This window comes from Onychomys torridus, chromosome 15, assembly GCF_903995425.1.
Source record: "Onychomys torridus chromosome 15, mOncTor1.1, whole genome shotgun sequence".
In the NCBI taxonomy this organism is placed as follows: Eukaryota; Metazoa; Chordata; class Mammalia; order Rodentia; family Cricetidae; genus Onychomys; species Onychomys torridus.
In genome coordinates this window covers 51,058,640-51,084,463 of record NC_050457.1, presented here as the reverse complement: position 1 = coordinate 51,084,463, position 25,824 = coordinate 51,058,640, and the positions used below count along the sequence as shown (strand labels likewise).

The following is a 25,824-nucleotide window of genomic DNA, read 5'->3' as shown; positions in this document are numbered from 1 at the left end:
AGAGCAGAGCCAGCGAGAGGCGGGGACCTTAGAGTCGCGCTGCGCGGCGAGGGCTCCCGCGGGTGTAGACGTGGGCGGCTGCGGCTTGGAGCCAAAGCTGAGCACCGGCAAGGAGTGGGGCTGAGGGACCCGGCAAGCGCGAGTAGGCCAGGGGTGCGGGGAGGAGCCCTGATGTAAGAATGTTAATGAGAGGCTCCCCCAGCCCAGCCCCCACCCCTCCCCCCCCCTCCCCCCCCCCACCCACCCCACCCGCTGCAGAGACAAGCCCGGCCTCGGCGCGCCATGTGTGGTAACGCGCTCCGCCGCTGCCACGCTATTTAAACACCGGCTATGGATCCGGGAACCCGCGCGAATCAATGGGATCAAACGCGGAGGAGGTGCACCGTCAATTACAAGCACCTGGACAAGTCTAACTTTTATTTTTTTGCTTTTACAAATAACGCCTTCAAACGCAGTCTTAGCAACGCCCAAATAAGAAGCCACCTCTAAAGCCAAATAGCCTATGAGCAAAGGGAGGGAGAATATATATTTATAATAAGTCTATATGTATATTACAGACGCACAGGTTTACATTCGGTGAACTTTTTTCTTTTATTCTTTTCTTTTTCTTTTTCTTTTTTTTTTAAATTTGAAAACCCAGGGACACTGCAGAGGAGTCTTCCTCTCTCTCTTTTGGCGCGTTACTCAAGGGGGTATTCTGGTTTTTTTTTGTTTTTGTTTTTGTTTTTGTTTTTCTTTTTTTCGGAGCGCCCAAGGGGGCGCAGGGACAGAGTAGGGAGGAAAGAGGCAGGGTGGGCGGGGGGCAGAGGGCGAGCCGGCGGCCAAGGCGAAGGGCTTGCTGGCAACACGATGCGGTCCGTGCTGCTGCTGACTTTCTCGGCGTGCGTGCTGCTGGCCCGGGCGCCGCTGGCCGGCGGCGCGAGCGGTGGCGCTGGGGACCCCGGGCCGGGCAGCGGGCGCCGGGAAAAGAGAGAGGCGCTGGCGGCTCAAAAGATCGAGGTGCTTGTGCTCTTGCCCCGGGACGATTCGTACTTGTTCTCGCTGGCCCGGGTGAAGCCGGCCATCGAGTACGCCCTGCGGAGCGTGGAGGGCAACGGCACCGGGAGGAGGCTGCTGCCTCCGGGCACTCGCTTCCAGGTGGCCTACGAGGACTCGGACTGCGGCAACCGTGCGCTCTTCAGCCTGGTGGACCGCGTGGCGGCGGCGCGCGGCGCCAAGCCGGACCTCATCCTGGGGCCGGTGTGCGAGTACGCGGCGGCGCCGGTGGCCCGGCTGGCGTCGCACTGGGACCTGCCAATGCTGTCTGCAGGAGCGCTGGCCGCTGGCTTCCAGCACAAGGACACCGAGTACTCGCACCTCACGCGCGTGGCGCCTGCCTACGCCAAGATGGGCGAGATGATGCTGGCCCTGTTCCGCCACCATCACTGGAGCCGCGCTGCCCTGGTCTACAGCGACGACAAACTCGAGAGGAATTGCTACTTCACCCTCGAGGGGGTCCACGAGGTCTTCCAGGAGGAGGGTTTGCACACGTCTGCCTACAATTTCGACGAGACCAAAGACCTAGACCTGGACGACATTGTGCGCTACATCCAGAGCAGTGAGAGAGGTGAGCAGGAGCGTGACCTGGGCCCTTGGCTCCGTCCGACCCGGTGGTTCTCGGTGACTCCCCCCCCAACCCCCCCAAACCCCATCAACTCAGCCTTTTTGCAGATCTCGCTCGCCCCCGAAACCCGAGCACCCGAGGAGGGTGCGCGCGGGGACTTGTTGAGGTGTGAGCTGCCTGACCCAGGGGCGGGTTGAGGATAGTCCGTCGCGGTGGAAGGGGTGTGCCTAGAGAGTCTTGGGGAGGTGGACCTGGCCATTAGAGGGAACGTTGGAGCCTACTGCTAGGGCAGTCCCAAGTATGACAGGTGTTGTCAGACACCAAGGATTTCCCCTCTTCGACAGCTCCGGGGTCCTAAGCGGTCCAGGAATTTGTCACCCTGTCCATGGCTGTCGCGCGCCCCCTGATAGGGCGACGCCCGACAGCGGCACGCAGCTTTTTGACTACCTGGGGGTCTCCTGGCTTCCCTGGCTGCTCTTTCCACAGACCCCAGGTCTCCTTTAAAGGCTCTTTGTGTTGCTCTTCCATGCCCCTTCTAGTCTCATATAAACAAGCTGCTGTGGTTTCCACCAAAGTGCGTCGCTGTGTCTGGACTCAGGCGACACTCACTTCCCCCGGGTGCGTTGGGCTTCGCAGACTCGGAAAGAGCGCAGAACTGGGCTTGGCCGGAGCGCGCGCCGTAGGATCCGGTGCTGAGCCTCCTTCCCACGGGTCCCCTTCCCGGGCTTTTCTCTCCGGAGAAGCCCAGGGCTTGGAACAATCGCTAAACTAGACCTAGAGTTTAGGACTGGAGGTTGCGTTTCTGTAATGTAGACAGCTGAAGGAGCCGGAATCTCCGTATAGGGCAGTGAGTTGGGGTGTCCCGGGTGGGGTTCACAACACTGGGGAAATCCCGCCCGTGTTTTCCCTTGGTGCGCAGGCGCCCGGAATGTCAGTGGTATTCTCCCCCCTCCCCCTCTTCCCCGAAAAGCTTCCGATGCTCCCGGGTGCTGTCCGGGTGAGACCTAGGGGGACCCGAGCCAGCTAGGCACCCGGCTTGTCCACAATTTGGACGCCGGGGACCTGGGTCTGCCTGTTGCGGGACAACTTAGCGTGAAGCTTGGAGACTCAGAACAGGTGAGGTGGGCAGAGAGAAAGCTTCAAGAGTGGCGCCACAGCGGCCCCTCTCTCCAACTTGGCCACTCGGTGAGCATGCCCTGTAGAGCGAAGAGGTGTTGTAGACGGTGTGGACTGGACAAGTTTGACCGTAAGAACTCCAGGCTGTCTGCGCAGAATCATTGTTAGGTGCTCAGGCAGGGCACTGGTTATGTAAAAGGCAAGTTCTGTCCTATGGTGGCAGATTTGCCCCTGCTGGGCGAGAAAGCGTCATCAACTTTTCTCCCACTCTCAGTCCTCAGGGTACTGCAGCCTCTTACAGTGCAGTACCCGGTGCTCCTTCAGTTCTGGGCTTCCAGAGCCTGGAGACTCCCTGGGGCAGGCTGGGCATTTGGGGGTGTGTCCTCCTCCTGGCTAGATCCGAGGTTTGCAAACCCTGTCATGGCCTTGTTGACCCCAGTGAGGTGGCGACCTTGGCACAGTGGCCTGGGATGGAGGCCTGGCAGATCTGTCTGTCCTGCTGTGTGGCCCCGGAGCTGGGAGGACCAGAGTGTGATAGCCGGCTCAGGGACTGCTGTGTCCTGGTTTAAAAGGACTCCAGCCTGCATGCTGCCCATGTTATTATTTTTAAATACACCAAGCTTGGTGGGTATACTCAGATCTCTTCGCTTTTATTTCCTCTTCAGTTTAGTGGCGAAAGTTTGCTAGACAGGTGTGGTAAGGTTATGATTCTTTCCCTAAAATTCTCCCCTAACAGTGATATGGCAGATTTTCCAAAATCTAAACAAAAATGTTCCCCCCACCCCCAGGCTATCTTCCTCTCAATTTCCTACTCTTTTGTAGAGAAAGTTGTAAGCTCCGAATCTTTACTTCACCACCGGCAATCAAAGTGTTCACTAGGAGGTTAGTCTATGCTCTAAGTAGAGTTTGTGGTTCAGCCACTTGCCAGCTGCCAGGATCCTGGGCTGTGAAACTGTACCCCAGGGTCTTCAGGTAAAGCAGGCTTCTGTAACAGCCACATCTTGGGGATTCTGGGAGGGTTTAATGAGCTAAGCCACTAGAATGCCCTGAAACAATGCCAGACCCATGAAGGAAATGTGTGGCTTCCTTGTAGTGGGTGTTGTTTTATATATAATAATCACCTTCACCTAGAAGGGGAAGCCATGTCCTGGGAAGCATGCTAGGCCGAGAAACACATATCTCTGGATACAGCTTCTCTGCCTTGCAAGGCGCTGAATTTGGAATGTGTTTCTTCTCTGAAACAAGGAGCTGGATGAGAACTTGGGATTCTTCCAACTGATATTAAGGTCTGGATTAGATGTAAAAATGTAACATAGCATTCTGCCACAGAGGATCTTCTATCCTTATGAGCCCTCCCACTTCCTCTTTTTGGAAAGAACATTTCAACTTTAAACTCAAATTATGGATATCTGAATATCTTTACTGGTACAAAGTGACCTGTGGCCATCTCAGTAATAATATAACTACATTTTCTTGTGGCTACATGATGCCCTTTAGAAAGGAAAACTAAAAACCAACCAACCAACCAACCAAACATACCTTCCCCCTCAATCCAAATAATTCTTATCTCCTAGGGTTTACCATCTAAGTCAATAATTGAAAAACTTTAAAAAGTCTAATATAATTAAAGTACATATACCTGAGCGTGTGTGATTTATTAAAACACCAGTGATCTTACAACATGCATTTATACTAGTGGCCAAGGTGATGGCCCAGAGTCAGTCTCAACTCCCAGGCATGAGGGCAACAGAGTTTGCCAAGAGCTAGCTAGCTTCAGGCGGCTTCTAGAACTAGGGAGCAGGAGATGAGATTTCATAAGGGGCTGGTTGGCAGTGTATGGCAGTGTATCGTATTTATCACAAGATGGTGACCAATTTTTATATATGGGGTTGGGGTGCGTGGTGGAGGAGGAGAACACTGGAGAGTAAATTTTGAATATCCAAGTCTTTTTATAAAGTTTCTGTGTTTAATTTCAGATAAAAATTTGAGTGTAAAGGAGACATTATTGTTTCCCCAGAAATTCCAATGAAAACCGGACAAGATGACTCCTTAGGCAGGTGGCGAGGTCTTGCTAGCTTTTAAAAACACTTAGGATTTGTCTACTTCAGGTACTAAGGATATTCTAAAAACACTTTAGAAATAGATGTCTGTGGCAGAAATACACACACACACACACACACACACACACACACACACACACACAGGGGTGGTGGCACATGCCTGTAATCCCAGCATTTAAGAAGCTGAGTCAAAAGAATTGTGAGTTCAAAGTCAACCTGGGCTATAGAATGTACCCTGCTATCCCAAAGTACAAACAAACAAAAACAACGGACAAATGTTTTTTTACTTATTACTGGATTCACTTGTATAGCTGGCTACTGACCTCGATATGTCAGATGAAATGATACATTTACTATCAAAAGGACAGAGAGATATACTTTTCAAGCAGTGGAAGGTCATAGCTGTTTTGTTTATGTGTTTTCCAAGATACAGAACTAGAAGTGATCTACACACAAATGATTTTGTGTGAAAACTAGGTTTATTCTTTTGTTATTGCTGTGTTACTTCCTTGCACCTAGATAATGACTATGGAGATAGAAATATTTAATGAATACAGGAACAACTTATTTTTAGTAGTAAATGACCAAATAATTTGTCAGCAGAATTTTTAAGCAAAGAACCTATCATAAATCTACTTAGCACATATTACTAGGATAGAAAGTGCTACAGGTCACAGTGTAGAAACTGCGAGAGCCTTTGGAGTGGATAGAACTTTGTGAACTGTAGAAATAAGGGTGTGGTCTGTATTTTGTAAACAACATCCCTTGCCATGTAGTGTAAAAACAGGAAAAACTGCTTTAGAAAGAAATTGGATTTTTATTTTTATCCAAGTTAGGTATCTGATCTTACATCTATGTAAGATCAGAAAATGACATGTCTTATCTGGAAAAAAAAAATCCTTGTCACTTACTCCCTGTTTCGGACTTACCATCATTTCTGATTCTTGTGGATGCTCTATAGCAATTTGCCTTTAAAACTCCAAATAATATGCTACTTTTGATTTATTTTTTTCAGTTTTAGGTTTTATCTCTTGGAATGCCAGTGGAGAATGGTTGAGTTCTCCACTAACATCTACTATCCACTAACTACACATGCAAGCGTTTCCCTCTATCCATCCCTCTAATATGGTCATGTCAGCATTTTTTGCTTAGCTCTGGAGTCAGTATTGATATTTACATTACCTTCTAAAAGCTGTTCACTGTTGATCCAGTTGGTGTTATTAAAAAAAAAAAAAAAAAGCCTTTTTTGTTCCGTCTCCTATGGACTGACTGCTAAATTCATCTGTAAATTCTCTATTCCAGGCTCCTGAGCTGTTTCAGCTTAGTCATTTTCTTGGCATTCTGCACTCTCCTCACTCTGAGCTCTTTATGGAGTGTTTTCCCAAGACTTCCACCATCTCTCATTCTGAGCCTGTTCCCTGTCTCGTTTTGGTGGACCACATCATCCAGGAGCTTCCTGACAAAGGATGGATGAGAGATACATTTTGAAATGTTTCACGACTGAAAATGTTTTTATTTTGCCCTTATACATAATTGTAAAACTGCACAAAGTCAATGCTATATGTAATTCTCCCCCTCAGAATTTGATATCATTACTCCCTTGTCTTCTAGATTCTGAAGTTGCTGTTAGTTTGAATTGGTTTAGATTCTGGACTTAGTGTTTATTATTCCTCCCCCACCCAGAAAATGTTAGACTCTTCTTTTTGCTCTCTATAGCCTAACACTTCACCACGGCCACACTATTGCTAGTGTTTTGCTTATGCCTTGGTCGCCCCATGTCCTCAGAAGCTCAAGTCTTTTAGTTCTAAGAAAACTTCTTAAATGATTTCTTTGATAATTTTATTCCCTTCATTTTTACTATGCATTGTTAATTTGATGTCAGACCACCTGACTGATTCTCTGCAATTCTTGTTTTCTACTTTTTCCCCCCCAATGAAAAAAATGCCTTTTGTTTGGGGATTTCTTTGGGCTGCTCTCCAAAATTACTATCACATTTAAAATGTTTAGATTTATTTTTGTATTATTTTTATGAGCATTAATGTTTTGCATGCCTGTATATTGTGCATCACATGTGTACCTGGTGCCTAGTGCCTTGGTGCCCAAGGTGGTGATGAGCCTCCGTGTGGGTACTGGGAATCAAACCTGAGTCCTTTGCAACAATAAGTACTCTTAACCCCTGAGCCAATTCTCCAGCCTCTACTATTGACCTTTTCATTTCTGTGATCACACTTTCAGTATGCAGCATGTGGTACATTCTGCTCTGCCTCCATGCAGAAGCCCCCTCTCCTGTGTCTAAGTATAGACCTACAGGAACATGAGTGTAAGATTCAGGTGGAGAACATGGGAAATGCCCTTTTTATTGTTCCTTGAAACTAGTTGGAAAGCATGCATTTAAAAATGCTGCCAAAGAGGTCTTCTCACCATCCGCTGTAGGTAGGGACAGCCACAAACCATGGAGAGTGTCACTTACTTCAAAGTCCTCTTCCAGGAGCAACCCTTTACCCACATGTCAACAAAGTGCTGTATGCAAGTGGAGATACCTCAAAGGAGAAGAAAGAGCCCAGCATACCTCTCCTGCTCTTCCAGACTCATCATTAAGATAATTCACTACTTTCTCTCTTGCTGGGACTAGTGAAGGGGCACATGAAAGCCCTTGAGAGACTTACAGATGCTAGTTCTTTGGTCTCAGGGTACAGTCTGTTCTATCCTAGGGCAGGTAGAGCTCTCAAAAGGATGCTTAGGGTCAATACCCGGTGCCTTTGGATACTTAAACCACCTCACCAGCTTCTCTGATTCATATTGACCCCCTTTGTAGCATCCCATGACTTATAATTTGGCTCCCTAGTTATCATGCCTGGATACAGGAGATATTGACACAAGTGTATTCATGATCCTTCTGGCTCCCCGTAGAACTTAAGCAACTCACAGTTCTGACAATCTATAAATATCATGCAGGCTATGTGCCCAACGTACCAGCAGAATCAGTTTCTACAAGTGACAGTTGAGAGACGCTCAATTCTAGACAACTGATGCAGGTTGATAAAGGCTCCTTAGTAGACAGCCAATCCGAGCTTCCTGGGTCCCTCTGGAGCTATCCCCTCTTGGAGTCTGTGCTCTTTGGACTTGCTCAGCGTTAGCCTCTTGTTGGCTATTTTACGAGATGCCCTGCCTGTGATTTTTCCCATTGAAGGGGCTTGATCAAAAATGAGGGCCCAAGTTAGTAATTAAGAGTTTCTTTGAGAGCTTCTTTATTGAGACATCATGGGATTTTTCTAAAATCCCAAATGTATAATTATATTTCCCAAAGAAACAACACACCTACTCTTAGTGTTATGGGCTTCAGGAGTTAGGCATTGTCTCAAAACCATGGTTTCTAAAGTGCTGTTGCCCTGTGCATGAAGCCTTTCTGTAGTTAAAAATGTCAGTCATAGCCCGACACCCTGAGCTAATGTGTACAGTGAACGGTGTATCAGTAGGGGTCCAGGCCTCTGTGCAGAATGTCAAGGCTGTTCGGGTACAGCCTGCAATTTGTTTTATGTCTTTTAGCACCCCTACTTTTACAAAGAGCACACACATCTCAGAGGGCTGGTATGCATCCTGATAAGGCCATTTGCAAGCACCTAGGCTTCCGTGGCTCTTCTCACACTCTGTGTAAGGGGCAGATACAGTTCTCCTGGTCACAGGGCCTGCGAGCCAAATCCCAGCAGATTGACTGGACAGTGGCCAAGACTCCACTTCACTTTACCCTGTGTCACTCTTAGGTCATGGGCAACCATCTCTTACAGCTGTTTAGAGCCTCTTATATTTGACAGTGTGACTACAAACTGAGAGAACATGGAAAGTGAATGTGTGTGTGTGTGTGTGTGTGTGTGTGTGTGTGTGTGTGTGTATGTGTGTGTGTGTGTGTGTGTGTATACATGTATGCTGAGATCTTAATATCCATTTCCTCTGTGTGTTGGGCCTCCTTCAGAATAATGTTTGTAAATGAACACAGAAGAAGGTGTATACCTATGGCTGATTTGCCAGAGGACTGTTCTTTCTGAACCCATCCCCCTGCTTTCCCCGGAGAACGTGTTTACTGTGTTACTAAGAATGAGTACTCACCATTCTCCCCTGTCTGTTTTCATTTGCTTTGTTTTTCAGGCAGGGTCTTACAGTGCAGCTCAGGTGGCCTAGAGCTCACTATGTAGCCCAGACTACCCTGAAACTCATGGCAATCATCCTGCCTCAGCTTCCCTTGTACTGGAATTATAGGCACAAACCACCATGCCCAACTCTTCTTGCTTTAAAGCCTTCACTCAAATTTCACCAATTGTTAATACTTTGTCATTTTGTCTTAACATTTTGCATATCTCCCCCCTCTTTCTTCTGTCTTTTCTGATTTCATATATAGATCTCCCAAGGTAGCCTTGAACTCATGATTCTTCTATCTCTGCCTTCAAAGTTCTGGGATTACAGACATGAACCACAATGATATGAATACTATTGATATGTGTTTGTATAAACATACATATATACAAAATTACAAAGATTATGTTATGAAACGTTTGAGAATAATTTACAGGATCATGCTTCTATATCACTAAACACATTTCCTTTCTTTGAGACAAAGTCTTATTTAACATAGTCTGGCCTCAGATTTCAAGGAGGACCCACACAGAGCTGAGGTTACAGGGGTATACCACTGTACCCAGTTTTCTGTGGTGCTGCGGACCAAACCCATAGCTGTGGGCACTCTAAGCAAGGACTCTATAGACTGAGTCACACCCCCAGCCTTCTCAAAACATTTAAGAACAAGGATATTTACATAAATAACTGCAATAGTAGTCCTGAATGACAAGAGCTTTAATGCAAACACATCCTGCTGTCTAGCTACCGACCTTAAGTCAAGTTTCACCAACTATGAAATGTCTCATGACATCCTTACAGAAGACCTTTTACTTGTATTTTAAGGAGCATGGATGGATCACTCATCCTACCATCTCTTAGGCTGGATTTGTAGCCGCTTCCTTCTGACCAGATGCATTTTGCCTATTTGTATATTTCTGGCCTTCTGTGTGTTCCATCAGGAGGTTACTGTGTCTGTGTTCTCGTAGCGATGCTGCCTCCTAATGCTTGGGTATGGTGGTGTTTGCTAAGTTCCTCTAAGTTAAAGTTATTGTGGATTTCCCTTTTACCTATGGTTTCATCTTAGGATTTAGCTACCCAAAACCACGTGGCTTGAAAATTTTAAATGAAAATTTCTTCAGGCAAACAATTCATAAGTTTGAAGTTACTTTTGTTGTAGTATATTATTATAATTGTTCTATTTTATTATTAGTTACTATTGCTAATCTGTCACAGTGTCTAACTTAGAAGTGAAGTTTTATCATAGGTATGTATGTTGAGGGAAAACATGGTATGTTTTTCTACCCAACTTTTGGGAATGCTCTGGGATCTGGGATTGTACGTCCTGGTATAAGTGGTGACCATGAATTAGGTAGTGTATGAAGAGCTATTCAAGACTACATAAATGTCCTATTTTGCATCTGTTGTAACCTGGCTGTTTGGGGCTGCTGTCAGCCTGAGGTGTTTGGGTAACTCACACACTGTTTCTTTCCCCAGTGGTTATCATGTGTGCCAGCGGTGACACCATTCGGAGCATCATGTTGGCGGTGCACAGACATGGCATGACCAGCGGAGACTACGCCTTCTTCAACATTGAACTCTTCAACAGTTCTTCCTATGGTAACCGTGTCCAGCCTCCCCAACTCTCTTAAAATGCCAGAAAGAGGGATGAGAAAGAGTCAAAAGCTCTAGTGAGGTCTATAGATGTGATTTCAGTTACCACGGGAGCCACGTTTGCTTTTGAAAATTCATGATTCTGAGCACTTCTACAATGCCTCATAGTTTCTCAAGCTTTGCATCTTTTCCAAGAACCCAGTGGGAGCAAAAGACACCATGTGTCTGGGGTGTCAAGGAACTTCTGTGTGGGTCGGCATAGTCCATTCCTAACTCCACAGGAATATACACACAGGCACCAAATGTCCTTGTCATAGCAGATTGCCAGAATAATTTAAGTGTGGCTTGGGAAAGAATTTTAGGTATCAGGAACAGATTAGAACATAAGGCTATATGATAGAATATGTCAATGTGTGCCATAGTTAGAGTATGTATTGCTTCATAAAACTTTTTGTATTATAACAATATGTAAATATAGATAATATTTATTCATATTGCACATGCATCTCTTATAGGCTATAATAGAAAATAAAATAACAAATATTGCAAGTTTTGACAAAAGCACTTGGAAGTCACTATACCTTAATCCTCTCTTAAGTAGAATTTCATGAGCCATTGACATATAGGGTGAAGACATCTTTGATTCCTTATAATGGGTTTAGGGAAACTCCCAAGGTCTGTGTAATAGAGGATTATTTTTTTTTTTTAATAAAATAAGTATTTATCGTATCTGCTTGGGTGTTTTGCCTGCATGTATGTCTGTGCATCACATGTATGTCTGTGCATCACATGTGTGCAGTATCCAAAGAGGCCAATAGAGGGCATAGGATACCCTGGGAACTAGCATTACAAACTGTTGTAAGTCATGTGGGTGCTGGGAGTTGAATCTGGGTCCTCTGAGAGAGCAGCCAGGACTCATAACCCTTGAACCATCTCTCCAGTCCTCCATGTAATGGAAGAATGCTTAAGGGGCTCATCATGATCACAAATACAAGGCTTTTCCTCCCACTGTAATTAGGATGCTCTCAGAAGCAGACACTTCAGGACTGCAGGACATTTCCTCAAACATATACACTGGCTGCTCAAAGCCACACAGCTCTAAAGCTGCAGATCACAGATGGCATGTTTATGGCGAGCTCTACTTGCGAGTGCTTGCCGATGATATATAGTTATTTAGATAGGCTCCAAGCCTTTAAACATTCACTGTGGTTTCCTGCCCTGACTTCCTGGCTTACTTAAGCAGTGATCATTGTGTATATTCAGATAATATAACATACTTCTGGGGAATAAAGAAAAGTTGATGAAACAAAAGTAGCCACTGCTTCCTGTGATGAATAGCTCTGGAGATGTGGTGCTCGAAGGATAAATGCAATATTTCGTGCTGTTCACTGTCGTTACAGTCTCTCCCTTCCTCCTTTCTGTTAAGTGGGATGCTGTCCTCACTCATTGACTTAAGACCAGAATGTCATAATACTAGCAGCTGCAGCCTGGAGTTCTTTAACACAGGGGTCAAAACAGGTTAAACATCTATTCTGTCTTACAGGATGAAATACAGAATTGAAGTTGGTGTGTAAGAATGCATGCTATTAAGAGACACACATTTACATGCGTTATGCATGCAGTACCTAATAACAAGTATTACTACTAGGATTCTATTATTATAATAAATGAGCACTGCAGAAAATTTGGAAAATCTATAAAAACAACTGGAAGAAAATAAGTCAAAATTCTGCCACTCAGATAAAAAGTTACATTGCAATTTCTTAGACATTTACATATCTTAAAGAAAAAAGAAATATATATTTTGTCTTATATGTATGCATATTTCACAAGAATATTTTCAATAAAATGATCATATTATGGTACACCTACCTAGTACATCTTTAATTAATCTCTATTTCTTAACACTGCTCCCAGCCTCTTGTTATAAAGAACAGTATATATTGAATAGTCTGATATGTATATACACTTATAGTCACACAGTTAGACATATATTACATATTATACAATATAAATTCCTCGAGGTAAAAATGCTGGCTCAATTGTTAAATGCAAACATTGATAGGAATTGGTAACTTTCCTCATACAGAGGTTTTATCAATTTATATTGGATAATGATGAAATTTTCTATATTCTTGTATCCTTTATCAATTTTGCAAGTTATAACTTTATTTATTGAAATTTATATTTTTAATTTTTATCTTATCGTGTGTATGTGTGTGTGTGTGTGTGTGTGTGTGTGTGTGTGTGTGTATATATACACTTGCTGTGGTGTTCATGTGGCGGTCAGATTATAGCTTTATGGAGCTGTCTCTCTCCTTCCACCTTTATGTGAGTTCTGGGCACTGAATGCAGGTCATCAGTTTGGGTGGCAGGTGCCTTTACTTGCTAAGCCATTGTACAGGCCCATTTTTGTTTATTTATTTCTTAAATTTTATTACTATTATTTTATATTCTGTGTCATTTCTTCAGTATCACCTTCCAGTTTTATTTTTAATATACACATTGTAAAATTACATTTAAAATTTTTTAGAAATATAAAATTAACCACTTTTTAAATTTACACTTAATTTTTTTGAGCCAGAGTCTCTCTGTGTAGCCCTGGTTATCCTGGAACTCGCTGTGTAGGCCAGGCTGGCCTTGAATGCACAGAGATCCACTGGACTGTCTCCCAAGTGCTAGTATTAAAGGCATATGACACTGTTCCTGGGCAAAACTAACAACTTTAGCTTGAGCAACCTGTGACTTTTAGACTTATAGAAAACTTGCAAAAGTAATAGGGAACTCATGCGTATATATCTTTATTTTAGATTATTTATTTATACATTAAAAACCTTCTTATTCCATGGATTCAATTTTTGTTTTCTTTTCAATTTTTTTTTGTTTTAGATCTGTCTTTTGTGTTATGTGTGTATGTGTGTGGATGTTTACCTGGCATGTATGAATGTATATGTATGCATGTATGAACGTATGTATGTATGTATATGTATGTGTGTATGTATGTATGTATGTGTGTATGTATGTGTGTATATTGTATGTATGTATGTGCATGTATGTATGCATGTGTATGTTTGTATGTATGCATGTTTGTATGAATGTATATATGTGTATGTATGTAGGTATATGTATGTATGTGTGTACGTATGTGTATGTATGTGTATGTTTATATGTGTGGCGCCCACAGAGGGCGAAGACAGCATCTGGTTGTGAACCACCATGTGGCGCTGAGAACCAAACTCAGGTCCTCTGCTCCTAACTGCCAAGCCAGCTCTTTAGCTCCAGTTTTGTTTTCTTGATAATTTAGTTGCAAACACACAAATCACAAGGAATTCTTGATGTTCCTGATGAAATCGGCATCACTTTACATTTGACTGTAATGCTCAGACTTTGGGCTCCGATCTCAATTAGCCTGAAAGACTGACCCACATTCTAAGTCTTAACTGCTAAGACCTAAGAGTTAACACCTAAAAGACAGTCTTTGAACGTGAGTTAACCTGCCCTCCCCTGCCGCCTTAGTCTCTTCTAAGGATACATCATGCCGAGCAACACGGGAACACGTGAGCGGATGTTAGTTAACTACCCGGCAGACCTGAGGAAATGTAGAAACTATTTAACAAATATTTGTTGCTTTCTTTGTTAGTCCTACTTTTCTTTGACCTTGGAAACCTTTGACCTTAGGGATCTGAGTCTATAAGGTCATCGCTGTTACAAGTTTCTGATGTTTCCTGTCTCTGTTTTCATTTATCAAAGACTGTGGCCAGGGGTCATGCCTTAATTCTAGTGAAGCTAGGTCAAGGTTAGCAGATGAGAGATCCGTTCAGGTGGCTCCATTCTCTTGGTTGGCTACCATGGAGGCTCTACTCAACTTCTGGCTGTTTGAGATTGGCTACCCCTGGATAAAAGCCAGGTCAGAAATTGTATTCTCAGTTGGACTCCAAAACCAAAGTGGGATTCTGTGAGTGAGGAGGGAGAGATGGTGGGTGTAGTGTGGTACCTTTCTGTGTCTTCCACAGACCATGAAGTGTCTTCTTCCTTGGAGCAGGAGTGACCAATGGAATCATACAGTGGGCAGAGTCATCTGAACCAGCATTCCAGAGGATCCAGAGGCTTCTTTGATAATTTAAGCCCCCATAACCAGAGCTCTGATCCCAAAAGCTTTCCCTATGGCTCCTCACACAAACTCTATACTAGATCTGGAGCAGTGGTTTCCAACCTTCCTAATGCTGCGACCCTTTAAGACAGTTTCATGTTGTGGTGACCGCCCACCACAAAATTATTTCGTTGCTACTTTATAACTCTAATTTTGCTACTGTTATGAATCGTAACGTAAATTTGCAGAATATCTATCTACCATGTGACTGACAGAGGGGTCACGACCCACAGGTTGAGAACCTCTGTTCTAGAGGCAAGTCATCCATTTTCACTGGTACTTTTAGAAAACACAGTCGACCATGTGTCTATTTTCTTTGATTACTAAATGTCTCAATCTTGGTGAGACCTCAGAATTATCTCCGGACTTGCCTAAATTCTATGGCAACAAGAGTTCCGTGTATAATACAATACAGGGGAACTAAAGTGCTTGAAGGGATTTTAAAACTGGACTTAAAAAGAAAAAAATCTAGAGGGTAGATGATCGTATTGCCTCACAGATGTTTTCACAGCATCGGCTGGCATTTGTCTCTGGTCTTATTAGCTTCCTGGTGACCTTCTCCAGAGCTATACCGTGGGAAGAGACTTGCACAATCCCAACGGCAACTGCCTGGACTGTGGCTGCACTCCCCTTGCCTTCCTGAGAGCTCAAACAGCAGGAATTCAGGGGAGGTCTGAAGGAAAGTCGAACACAGACACAAGGGGAGGGATTGGATTTATAATGCTTTGCCACAAGGATGATATATGCACATTAATGTCAATTTGGAGCAAAGAGGAAAAACAAAGGAATTCTCATATAATCCTTTGGCTGTGGTGGGTGTCTGGCAGCATTTTAGGACTTCTCCTATTTTTCCTGTACTACCATTTTCTTTTGAACCCATGTGCTGTGCACGACACATGCAGTGTTACATCCTGGAGAGCCTCAGCTTGGAGGAGCTGAACATAGTTGGGACAGGGATCAAGCACCTGGGCTCTGGCTTGCATTTGCTCCTGTTTCTATGATTAATCTCCTAGCCCCTTGGTTTCCTTATTTGTGAGGCAATCTTTTTCATAGAATTACTGTGAGCATAGAAAATTGTGGGGTTGGGGGTTTAGCTCAGTGGTAGAGCGCTTGCCTAGCAAGTCCAAGGCCCGGGGTTCACTCCTCAGCTCAAAAAAAAAAAAAGAAAAAAAAATTTCAATGCTTCTGGCAAAGCGGCTGTATTGAGCTGAGCTGTGTGTGGTACCGTTGGGCATGTCTGGGAGTCTAGCCCCTGGTACTGTGTGACACTGGGACAGTGTAGAGTGGGTAAGATGAGGCAAGATTGGCGCTTTCCTTTCACTTACAGTCACTAGAGCTGAAGAGCTGCAGTGGCAGGCAGGCAGGGTAGGTGAATGACAGGCACTCAGTTCTCGGGCAGACATACATTGAAGGCCTACTGTGTGCTCAATCCTTGATAGGTGCTGGGAGTTGCAGGATGTCACAGTTATTGGAACATAGGCAGTAGTCATTGGAGCCAGCTTCCTGGCCACAGAATTGCTAAACACAGACTGTCTCCCCTTTCACACATGTTCAGGGTGTTGTTCACTCAGTGCAAGCTTGAGTTCCTGTACTATTAAAATCAAACAAAGCAAACCCAAGCACATACTTTCCCTTACTCTGAAACAACAGCAAAGAACCCTCCTCTTTTCTACCCTACTTCTCAGGATCAGACTTCTTTTTCTTCTTATTAATTCCTTGGTTAGGACAGTTGTGAAAACGCTACACTAGGGGCTGAAGAGATGGCTCAGGGCTTAAAAGCCCTTGCTACCCAATCGTGAGGATTGGAATTCAGAGCCCAGCACCCACATGTCAATCCAGGCATCCTGCACATACCTGTAATTCCAGTTCTGAGGGTTTTGATATCATCTTCTGGTCTTCATGCATACAGAGGTGTGCACAGACGTGCATGTATGCCTACACTCACATAGACAGATAGACACACAATTTTGTTTCCTTTTGCTGTGATAAGATACCCTGACGTTGATGGGAAGTCAAAGAGACAGGGATTAGAGCAAAGGACAATGCGCTGATGGATACACGCTGATGTTCAGCCTTCACTTTCACACAATCCAGAACAATCCAGGTAGTGATGCCGCCTGCAGTGGCTGAGTCTTTCTACCTATCAAGATAATACCCCCAGACATGGGGGAGCTAATCTAGACAGTCTCTGATTGAGACTTCATTGGCAGATGATTATAGCTTCTGTCAAATTGGCAATTAAATAACCATTGATATGCACGTAATTTTAAAACATATCAATGCATACTGCTCTCCTGAAAGTCGTTCCCATTCCCTCAAGGTCACGAGTAGCTTTATTGACAGATTTCTTAGTCTTGGTAAGGGACATGCCTCCAAACAGTGCTGTTTAATGGGACTTTCTGTTTCATTGATATATTTCATTGGGATGGTATACTCCTCATGTCTCTCCTTCCTCCCTTCCTGCCTTCCTGCCTTCCTGCCTTCCTGCCTGCCTCCCTTCCTCCCTTCCTGCCTTCCTGCCTGCCTTCCTCTCTCCCTCCCTTCCTGCCTTCCTGCCTGCCTGCCTTCCTCCCTTCCTGCTTTCCTCCCTTCCTCCCTGCCTCCCTTCCTCCCTTCCTCCCTGCCTGCCTTCCTCCCTTCCTCCCTTCCTGCCTTCCTGCCTGCCTTCCTGCCTGCCTTCCTGTCTTCCTCCCTTCCTGCCTTCCTCTCTCCCTCCCTTCCCTTGTTCCCTTCCATTCCCTCCTCTCTCTCTCTTCTATTTTTCTTCTCTTCCTCCCTTTCCTGTCCTGTCTTGTTCCATCCCTCCCTTTTTTGGTACATGGTCTTGCTTAGTTGCCCAGATTGGCCTCAAACCTGCCATCCTCTAACCCAGCTTGTTGAGTCCCAGCATTATAGGTATACAGTACCATACTAGGCTAGCTACATTCTATTTTGTGTTGCTTGGGTAGCCACTGGTCACATCCTACACATGGCTGACTATTGAATCCTTGAAATGTGGTAAATGTGATGAAGGAATTGAATTTTCAGTTAATTTGAATTTAAATGGTAACACATGCAGCTGGTGGCTGCTACATGAGATGATGTATGGTTTCTAGCTGCTCCTTTCTGGAAATCTTATGCTCCTGGCTTTGAGACCACTGTTCATTTTCTGGTTCTGTTAGTGCCTCTTTATCTCCCGTTTCTGTTCACTAACAACAGTCTGTGCTCAGCTCTCTCCTTTGCTTCCTGCACTTTCTTCTTTAGGGCAGACAGCCCCTGGGCTCCAACCCTGATCAGTGTAGAAATGGCATCCAGTGCCTTTTCTAGCTTGTCCTCTCTCTGGCTTCAGAGCTGTTTCTAACCTTAGCCTGGCAGTATCCTTTGGGCATTCTGCAGTGACACTAACACACATGATCCCCCCCCACATCACTCGGCCTTTTCTTCTAAGGACGGCTGGTTTTCCTCTTCCCTTTGCCGTAACCCCCTCTCTGTTGACCACCCTCCCTAGCCATTGTAGAGTTTGGGATTCCTCTTGTACAGTTGTCTTGTTTTCATTCTCGTGGGTTCTATCTCGTTTTATGACTATAAAAGTAGAAAAATACTTATTTTTTTTTTTAAATTTACTAACATATCAAAAATGCCAAAAAGAAAATAAAAGAAAAAGATAGAAAGGAAGAAAAGAAGAAAGAAAGAAAGAAAACAAAAGGAAACGTCTTAGTGACCCTGACCTCCTAGAGGCCGGTTTTGTGTTTCCGGCCTGTGACTTGCCACACATGACCTCTCTTATCCTCGTGCTTGGATTACTGTGGCTGCAAATGCTCAGTGGCTCCCCACACTAACCCTATTTATTTATTTATCTAATCCACTGCTGTTTCCTAAGGCCTGGTCCTCATCCTGTCATTCTTCTGTTCCGCTCATAAATCTCCAGAGGCACCTAGCTGTCTGCTGAATTAAATTTGTCCCCACTGATAGGACACCACACCAAATCAATCTTTACTTTCCTCAGGGTGTGGGAGAAGAGCTCACTGAAGAAGTTACAGTTGTGAACAGACACCTGCTTAGGTTGGTTTGAATTTATTCAGCATTATAATTTCTATTTTTTTTTTCTAGAAAATAAAACTCTGAAGTTATTATATTTTAAGTCATGTTTGCTGGCACTATTGGACTGGACTTAACTTATTTTTGAAACGTATTTTCTTCCTGTTTCATTTACTGAGATAATTGCTATTATAGTTCTGCATATATTTTCTAACATAGCCTAAGACCCCCACAAGGTTAAGAATTTCTCTTAAGTCCCTGGAGAAAACTGAACTCATCTCCATTAATGAAAACTATAATTTTGTTTGTCTAGGAAAATCAGTACTTATAAGTACCCCTACTTATGCCCTCTTAACCCTCGTCTGGGGATCAAATTCAGGCACTCATGTACCATAGGGAAGTAGCATATGTTGTACACCAGCTTCAGCAGAGTATTGACACGCTGATTCAATTAAAAATGAGCCAGTAGGGCCTAGAGAGATGGCTCAGCAGTTAAGAGTGTGTACTGCTCTTGCAGAGGACCTGAGTTAGCTTCTCAGTATCAATTTTTGGCAGTTCAACAATCCTCTGTCACTCCAGTTTGGAGAGATCCAATGCCCTCTTTTGGCCTCTGCAGGCTATGTATTCTTGTGGTGCATCTGTGGACAAGTAGGCACACATACACATAATTAAAACTAAATAAAATCGAAAACAAGAGGATTATTTAATTATTGCTTATTTTATGTCTGTAGGAAGAAGGTCCTTCCATGGGAACTCCTGGAATTTGGGACAGTGACTGCTGTGTTGTCTGGGCCTTGGGGGACGGACAACCCTTTCGGGTTCCTTTGCATTTGACGGAGAGCACAGCTCACTGGCTCCAAAGCCAGGCATTGCTTCTTTTAGGCTGTGGTCTCCTAAGGGTTTGGGAGAGATTGCAGAAGAGGAAGAGGAGGAGGAAGTAGGGGAGGAAGAGGAAGGATGGCTTTTGTCAAATTTTGTTTGGTGGCTTGAATTTTAGTTTTGTGGTCATTGAACACAGATTTAGTCTTTAACACACTAAGTTCTCAGCTCTGTCTTATTTATCTTTTAGTAATTCCCCAATTAATTGCTTAGTAGTAAGCAACGAATAAATGGTTGCTATTATTAGAACTCTGATGAAATAGATAGCTTCCACAAACACACTCTCCACTTCTGCCTTTTCTCATCTTCCAGACTGAGATCCATCTTCCATCCACTGTCTGCTGGATGCTATCTATACGCGTTTGCACCTTTGCCTGTGGTGTGAGTTCTGCCAGACATGCCTTTCCACCTTCTTCTCCACCTATGAAAACCCTAGTTACACATTTAGGACTGGACTCATTCCTTGTCTTCATATGAGACGGCTCCTGGTTGGAGCTCATTGCCTCTTTTCTCTGCTTTGTTTTTGTGTTCCCCACTCTTACAGTGTGCTATTTGGTTGTTTACTTGCTTCAAATCTCTTTCTCAAATTTGGTGGAAACTGTTGAAGACTTTTTACGCTGTTGTCTCTGGCTATTGTAGAGTTATGCATGTACCATGGACACAGTTCAGATGCATGTGGCTCAAGCTGAGGTGAGATCCCAGAGTCTTTCATTCTTCACCGACCTTCTGGAACTGTAGAGTGAGTACATGTCCACATGCCAAGAGGTCCCATGAGGTCCCAGAGGTCTCATATGGCATTGAGCTGTGAGCTTCGAGCCATCATCGCAGACTGGGGCTTGAGGTGTACAGTTAACTTTTAAGGTACTGTACCAGGCTGCAATCCTGTTTTCAGAGAGCTCCAGGGTTTAATAATGATGATTCATTCAAAGAGAACCTTTTATCATAAGATAGAGGTCTACACTGTCTTCAAGTCGCAAAGACGAAATCAAGAGAAGAGAAGGATACTTACCCAGGTGATTAGCATTCACTTTTGTGAGGCAGGAGCTGTGAAGCAACAGGCTGCTCAGTGTCTCTGTGCCTCAGTTTCCTTATTTGTCAAGTAGGAAGGATATTATGAGGACTGAGTTTGTGCATAAAAAGCATTTAAGATATCTATCATCCATCCATCATCTATGTATTTATGTGTGTATTTATGTCTCTATTACCTATCTATCATCAATCATCTATTATTTATGCTCAAAATATTCACTATACTTTACACACTGATTTAGCATTGTTTAATGAGAAATTTGGGTGATGCTGCCAACACCATTCAGATATAAACCCTCAAGTCCACGCAAGTCACTTCTCATCCCTGAGCAATGAAAGACGTTAAACAGCCCTAACTCAGTTCGCGTGCAATCCATCCTTATGTCTTACTGTAACCTGCCGTTCCAGCTCTGAACGGCACAATAATAGACTTAGTTCACCTCCATAATGTATTGTAGGGATTGAAAGTTCGTATGAATGGAAAGGAACAAAAGCTTTCCTTTGCTTCTGCAGTGCCGCAGTTCCGGGGATGGGATGAGGTGGGGTGGGGGCTGACAATTGCGGTTCCACAGTTATTATAAGACAATTACATCAACAGAGCTTGTCTGTCTCTCTCACATTTCAAAGGAACATGTGTCCATGGAGACTCCTTCTCCTTTAATGATTTTGACATTGTCACATTACACCTAAGTGCAAAACTATGACAATACCTCTTGCCTCAGCTGTCAGAAGTACCATGTGGGGACACATTGCAGTTGAGAAGAGAGAATGGCCTCTTTATGGTGACTGGCTTGGAATTATAAATATTTTCATTTCTCCCGTAGGAGATGGCTCGTGGAAGAGAGGAGACAAACACGACTTTGAAGCTAAGCAAGCCTACTCATCCCTGCAAACAGTCACCCTACTGAGGACCGTGAAACCTGAGTTTGAGAAGTTTTCCATGGAGGTGAAAAGTTCTGTTGAGAAACAAGGACTCAATGAGGAGGATTACGTAAGTGCTTGATTATGAGCCTCGCCCTTCAGCATCCTGCAAACAAGCTTCCAATTAAACCAGAGGTGACAAAGTATCCCATTCTGAGCCATTCAAAAATTCCGAGTCCCAAGTCTGAATGCCACTGTTGCCTTCTGTGTGTGTTTCTTTCCTGGCCACTTCCCCCTGCCCCCGCACCCCTCCATCTCATCATCGTGCCTGTCACTCACTTACACTTCTTTGCAGCAGCCGCAGGATGGAAAACTGCCTTTTCCTGGGGACCTGTGATGCAGAGCAGGGTGTCTGTAGACTCCCAGCAGTTACTAAGCAAGAAAGGGATTGGGAGGAGGCGGTTGAAGGGATGTCCAAGTTCTGCCTGGCTAATTTGTCCAAGCCTTGGTGGCAGAGATATTTTAGGTTTTGCAGGCTCTTTCTTTTGACAGTCTGTGTCCTCTGCTTGGTCGGTTTGCTCATGTCTCCTGCAGAGCAGTGGAGTTTTTTCCTTCTGCAGCAAGCTGCTTCCTACTTGGGTGTTCTAGGTCTTCCCACTCCGGTAGTGTTCTTGTTACTAATTCATCTTAAAGATGCTTGGTCCTGGCCTAAGGGTCAAGGCCCTCCCTGGGTGCTATTGTTTGGGCAGCCTTTGGCACTTTTAGAGATGTCCACAGTGTTGTAATGGCAAACTCTTTCTCAGAACAGGACGAGTAGAGGACTTCTGAGTCAGTGGCTTGGGGTGGGCATGCTGGTCTGTCTTCCCTTCCCTGACAATAATGAAAATATAAAGGCATTTTATGTTTATCTCTGTACTATTTTACCTAATGGTCCATATTAACGTTAAGATTTGAAAACCCAGTGACGGTGTTGATTTGTTTGGATTTCTCCCTGAAGTTGTTAAAGTTCAATTATTTCATCATGTGGTGTCTGACATTAATGAGACTCACTGGACGACAGTTGGCTTTTCAATATACTTCTTGGATATTCTGGATTATCACTTATTCTTGGTCAGAAAGCTAAATCTTGTTTCAATTGTAGTCCAAGCAAGGTCTCATTAAGAAGACGTTGTTACTGCAATAATTCTTAGTATTTTCCTAACCTGATTCTAGTGTTTTCAAGAGTATTTGCGTCTGTGAATTATAATACTGCCTCTCCATGCTGCTTGACTTTTTAAATAAATATAATTTATAATTTTAAGTAGTATTGGGGTAATTATAATAATTTATTCTAATTCTGAAGGTATTTTCCTTTTTTTTCCCCTCAGCGCGCTCTCTCTCTCTCTCTCTCTGTGTTCCACCACCCAACACTCCACTTTACTTTTTCATGCAGTGCTTTTGAGCACCAGTGGCTTCTAAGGTTAGTTTGTACAGTTGTTAGGCTGTGGTGTGTTGTGGGAGGGAGCAAAAGAATCAGAGTCACGAGCCTGGGCCCACAAGGACTCTAGACCAGTGTAATGGGAGATGCTTCTTCAATCTGAAGGCATCGCGCAGACTCAGCTTTCCTTCAAGACCTTTACCTTCTCGTATTTGCATCCATGGGCTATCCTATCTGTCTGTTCAGAACTGAGTTCACAGAGCCTAGCATGGGCTCTGCACCTCTGTCTTTATGTCATAGCCAGCAACTTTGGTGGACCCATTAGTTCTTATCTGCACCATGCTTTCCCCTGACAATCACGTGGTTTGGTGGCCCCATTTGCATCACGCCCCCCCCCCCCCCCGCCCCAGCATGTGGTCTGTGAGCAGGGTTTTATGGCACTGTAGCATCCCAACATGGTACTGAGTTGTCTGAACTTTAAAATGAAAGCGCATACAACAGATTTCTTATCTGTTTGTGTCACTACAGATGACATCATTTTGTCTGGCTGGTGCATGAAGCAAAGTGCTTACTATGTGGGGCACGAGAGAGCATCTCAGATTGAGAAATTCCCTTTTTATTTTTCTTTGTTGAAGGTTTTCTGATATTCTTTTTTTCTTTTTCTTTCTTTCTTTCTTCCTTCCTTTCTTCCTTCCTTCCTTCCTTCCTTCCTTCCTTCCTTCCTTCCTTCCTTCCTTCCTTTCTTTCTTTTCTTTTGGACAGAATCTCACTGTGTAAACCAGATTGCCTTGAACTCAGAGATCCTCTGCCTCTAGCGTGCTGGGACTAAAGGCATGTGCCACCATGCCTGATGGTCTCTGGATTTTCTTAAATGACATGTTTTCTTAGGATAACTGAAACAAAAATGGCGCAAGTATGGACTGCCTTGTCCAGGGTGAGGAAGGGCCTTGTGCCTTTGAAGTTTTGTTTTAGCACTGTAAACAGAATGAAATCCCTCATCCAACTTTACATTTTTGAGTCACATTCATATTGCCAGCACTCCTGTAAAAGTTATGATCTTTTCAAAAATGGAAAAATATGAAAATAAATTTTTTTAAAACAAACTATACTGCAACATTGGAAGGACAGAATAACAATGATTTCTTTTAACAGTAAAATGATTTGACCACTTTAATGGTACAATGATTTTATATTTTTGTTTACTAAACTTGGATGGGTTAATTCAATTTTTTATGTGTATGTGTGGACACATGTGTGTTCAAGCATGTGTGTCTGTGTGTGAACATGTATGTTGAGTTCAGCAGTTAATATAGGATGTCTTCCTTACTCTCCATCTTATCTATTTATTGAGGCAGCATTTCTCACAGAACCTGGTGCTTGTTGATTCGGCTAGACTGGCTGGTCAGTCACTCCCAGGGGTCTTTCTGTCTCTGCCCTCCCGAATCTGGGATTGCAGGTGCATGCTGCTATGCCTGGATTTTCACATGGGTGCTACAGGTTGTACTCAGATCCTCAAAGCTTTTCCAATACAGACACTATCAAATGAGCCATCTCCCAGCCCTGATTAACACAACTCTGCTTTTGTAAAATTGGTCTTCATCTCCATCACTTACTCCCTATTTAAAAAATATTAACAGTTTAATTAAGAAAAACAGGGGAAAGAGAGCCATTTCCTGTTGAGGATGTGGCCAAGAGTAGGTTGCCCAAGCTCCAGTGGAGGCATGTATATGTAGGCAGCAATAACTGGATTTTAGTGGGTTATAAAAAAAGGCATGAACTCCAAGCATGAAGAGATTAGAGGTGGGTGGAGGCAGATAGGATCACTTTTCATTGTACGAATGTATGAAATTCACAAAAATAAAGGAAAACAATGAAAAAAATAAATGGAGTATAAGAAACCATACAGAGAGATCCCTGCATAGAATGTTCAGTTTCTCCATGGTAACATCTGCGAAGATTATGTATAAAATGCCAGTCAGGTTATTGACACTGAAAAATGCACTCAGAATACTCAAGATTTCTTGTTTTACTTATGCTAGTATGAGTGGTAAGCTCTATGCTTTATTACCTGTGTTGATTTTCGTGTTTGAATTCCATCCAATGCCTTGACTTCTTCCTTCCTTCCTTCCTTCCTTCCTTCCTTCCTTCCTTCCTTCCTTCCTTCCTTCCCTCCCTCCCTCCCTCCCTCCCTCCTTCCCTCTCTCTCTCTCTCTCTCTCTCTCTCTCTCTCTCTCTGTCTCTCTTTCTTTAATATTTGAGACAGGATCTCATGTATCCCAAGCTAGCCTTGAACTCACTATGTAAAGATGTCTTTGAACTCCAGATACTCCTACTTTAACCTCGAAAGTGCTGGGATTACAGGTGTTGTCCACCATACTTGGCTCTATAACTGCTGTGACAATCAGGTTCTTCATCCTGTTATAAGATTATGTATTTGGTGTTGTTTTTCTCATTGCTGTATGTGGTGTTTTTTTTTTCTTTTTTTTAAGAATGGCCTCCATAGGCTCATATATTTGAATGCTTGCTCACTAGGGAGCAGCACTATTTGAAAGGATTAGAAGGATTGGGAACTGTGGCCTTGTTGAAGTAGGTGTGGCCTTGTTGGAGAAAGTGTGTCATTGGGGTTGGGCTTTGAGGTTTCGAAAGTACAAGATGTACTTCTTAGCTACTGCCTGCAACACCATGTGTGCTGCCATGCTCCTTGATAATGATGGACTAAATCTCTGAAACTGTGAGCAAGCCCTGAATTAAATGCTTTCTTTTTAAGAGTTGCCTTGGTCATGGTGTCTCTTCACAGCAATAGAACAGTGACTGAGACACGGTGACAAAATATCCCACAAAAGAAACTTAAGGAAGAAAAGTTTATTTTGGCTCAGGGGCATAGCCCATCATAGTGAAGAAAGCATGGCAGCAGGAGCACAATGAGATGGCGGGAGCACGGTGAGGCAGCGGGAGCACAGTGAGGCAGTGG

General features: G+C 43.9%; 1 protein-coding gene across 3 annotated transcripts in view; it reads left to right on the top strand.

Moving 5' to 3' along the window:
- The first annotated feature begins 507 nt into the window (after nt 1–507).
- Nucleotides 508–25,824, top strand: part of Npr3 (natriuretic peptide receptor 3) — a 63,607-nt gene continuing 38,290 nt past the window's right edge. Inside the window, exons 1-3 of one of the 3 annotated variants that reach the window (XM_036207128.1) lie at nt 508–1,606; nt 10,384–10,506; nt 21,400–21,566. In XM_036207128.1, coding sequence (XP_036063021.1) covers nt 850–1,606; nt 10,384–10,506; nt 21,400–21,566 — 1,047 coding nt within the window. In that variant the 5' untranslated portion in view covers nt 508–849. Of the gene's footprint in view, nt 1,607–2,595; nt 2,720–10,383; nt 10,507–21,399; nt 21,567–25,824 lie in introns of those variants that run through there. The other 2 variants (XM_036207127.1, XM_036207129.1) reach the window with 2 other exon arrangements.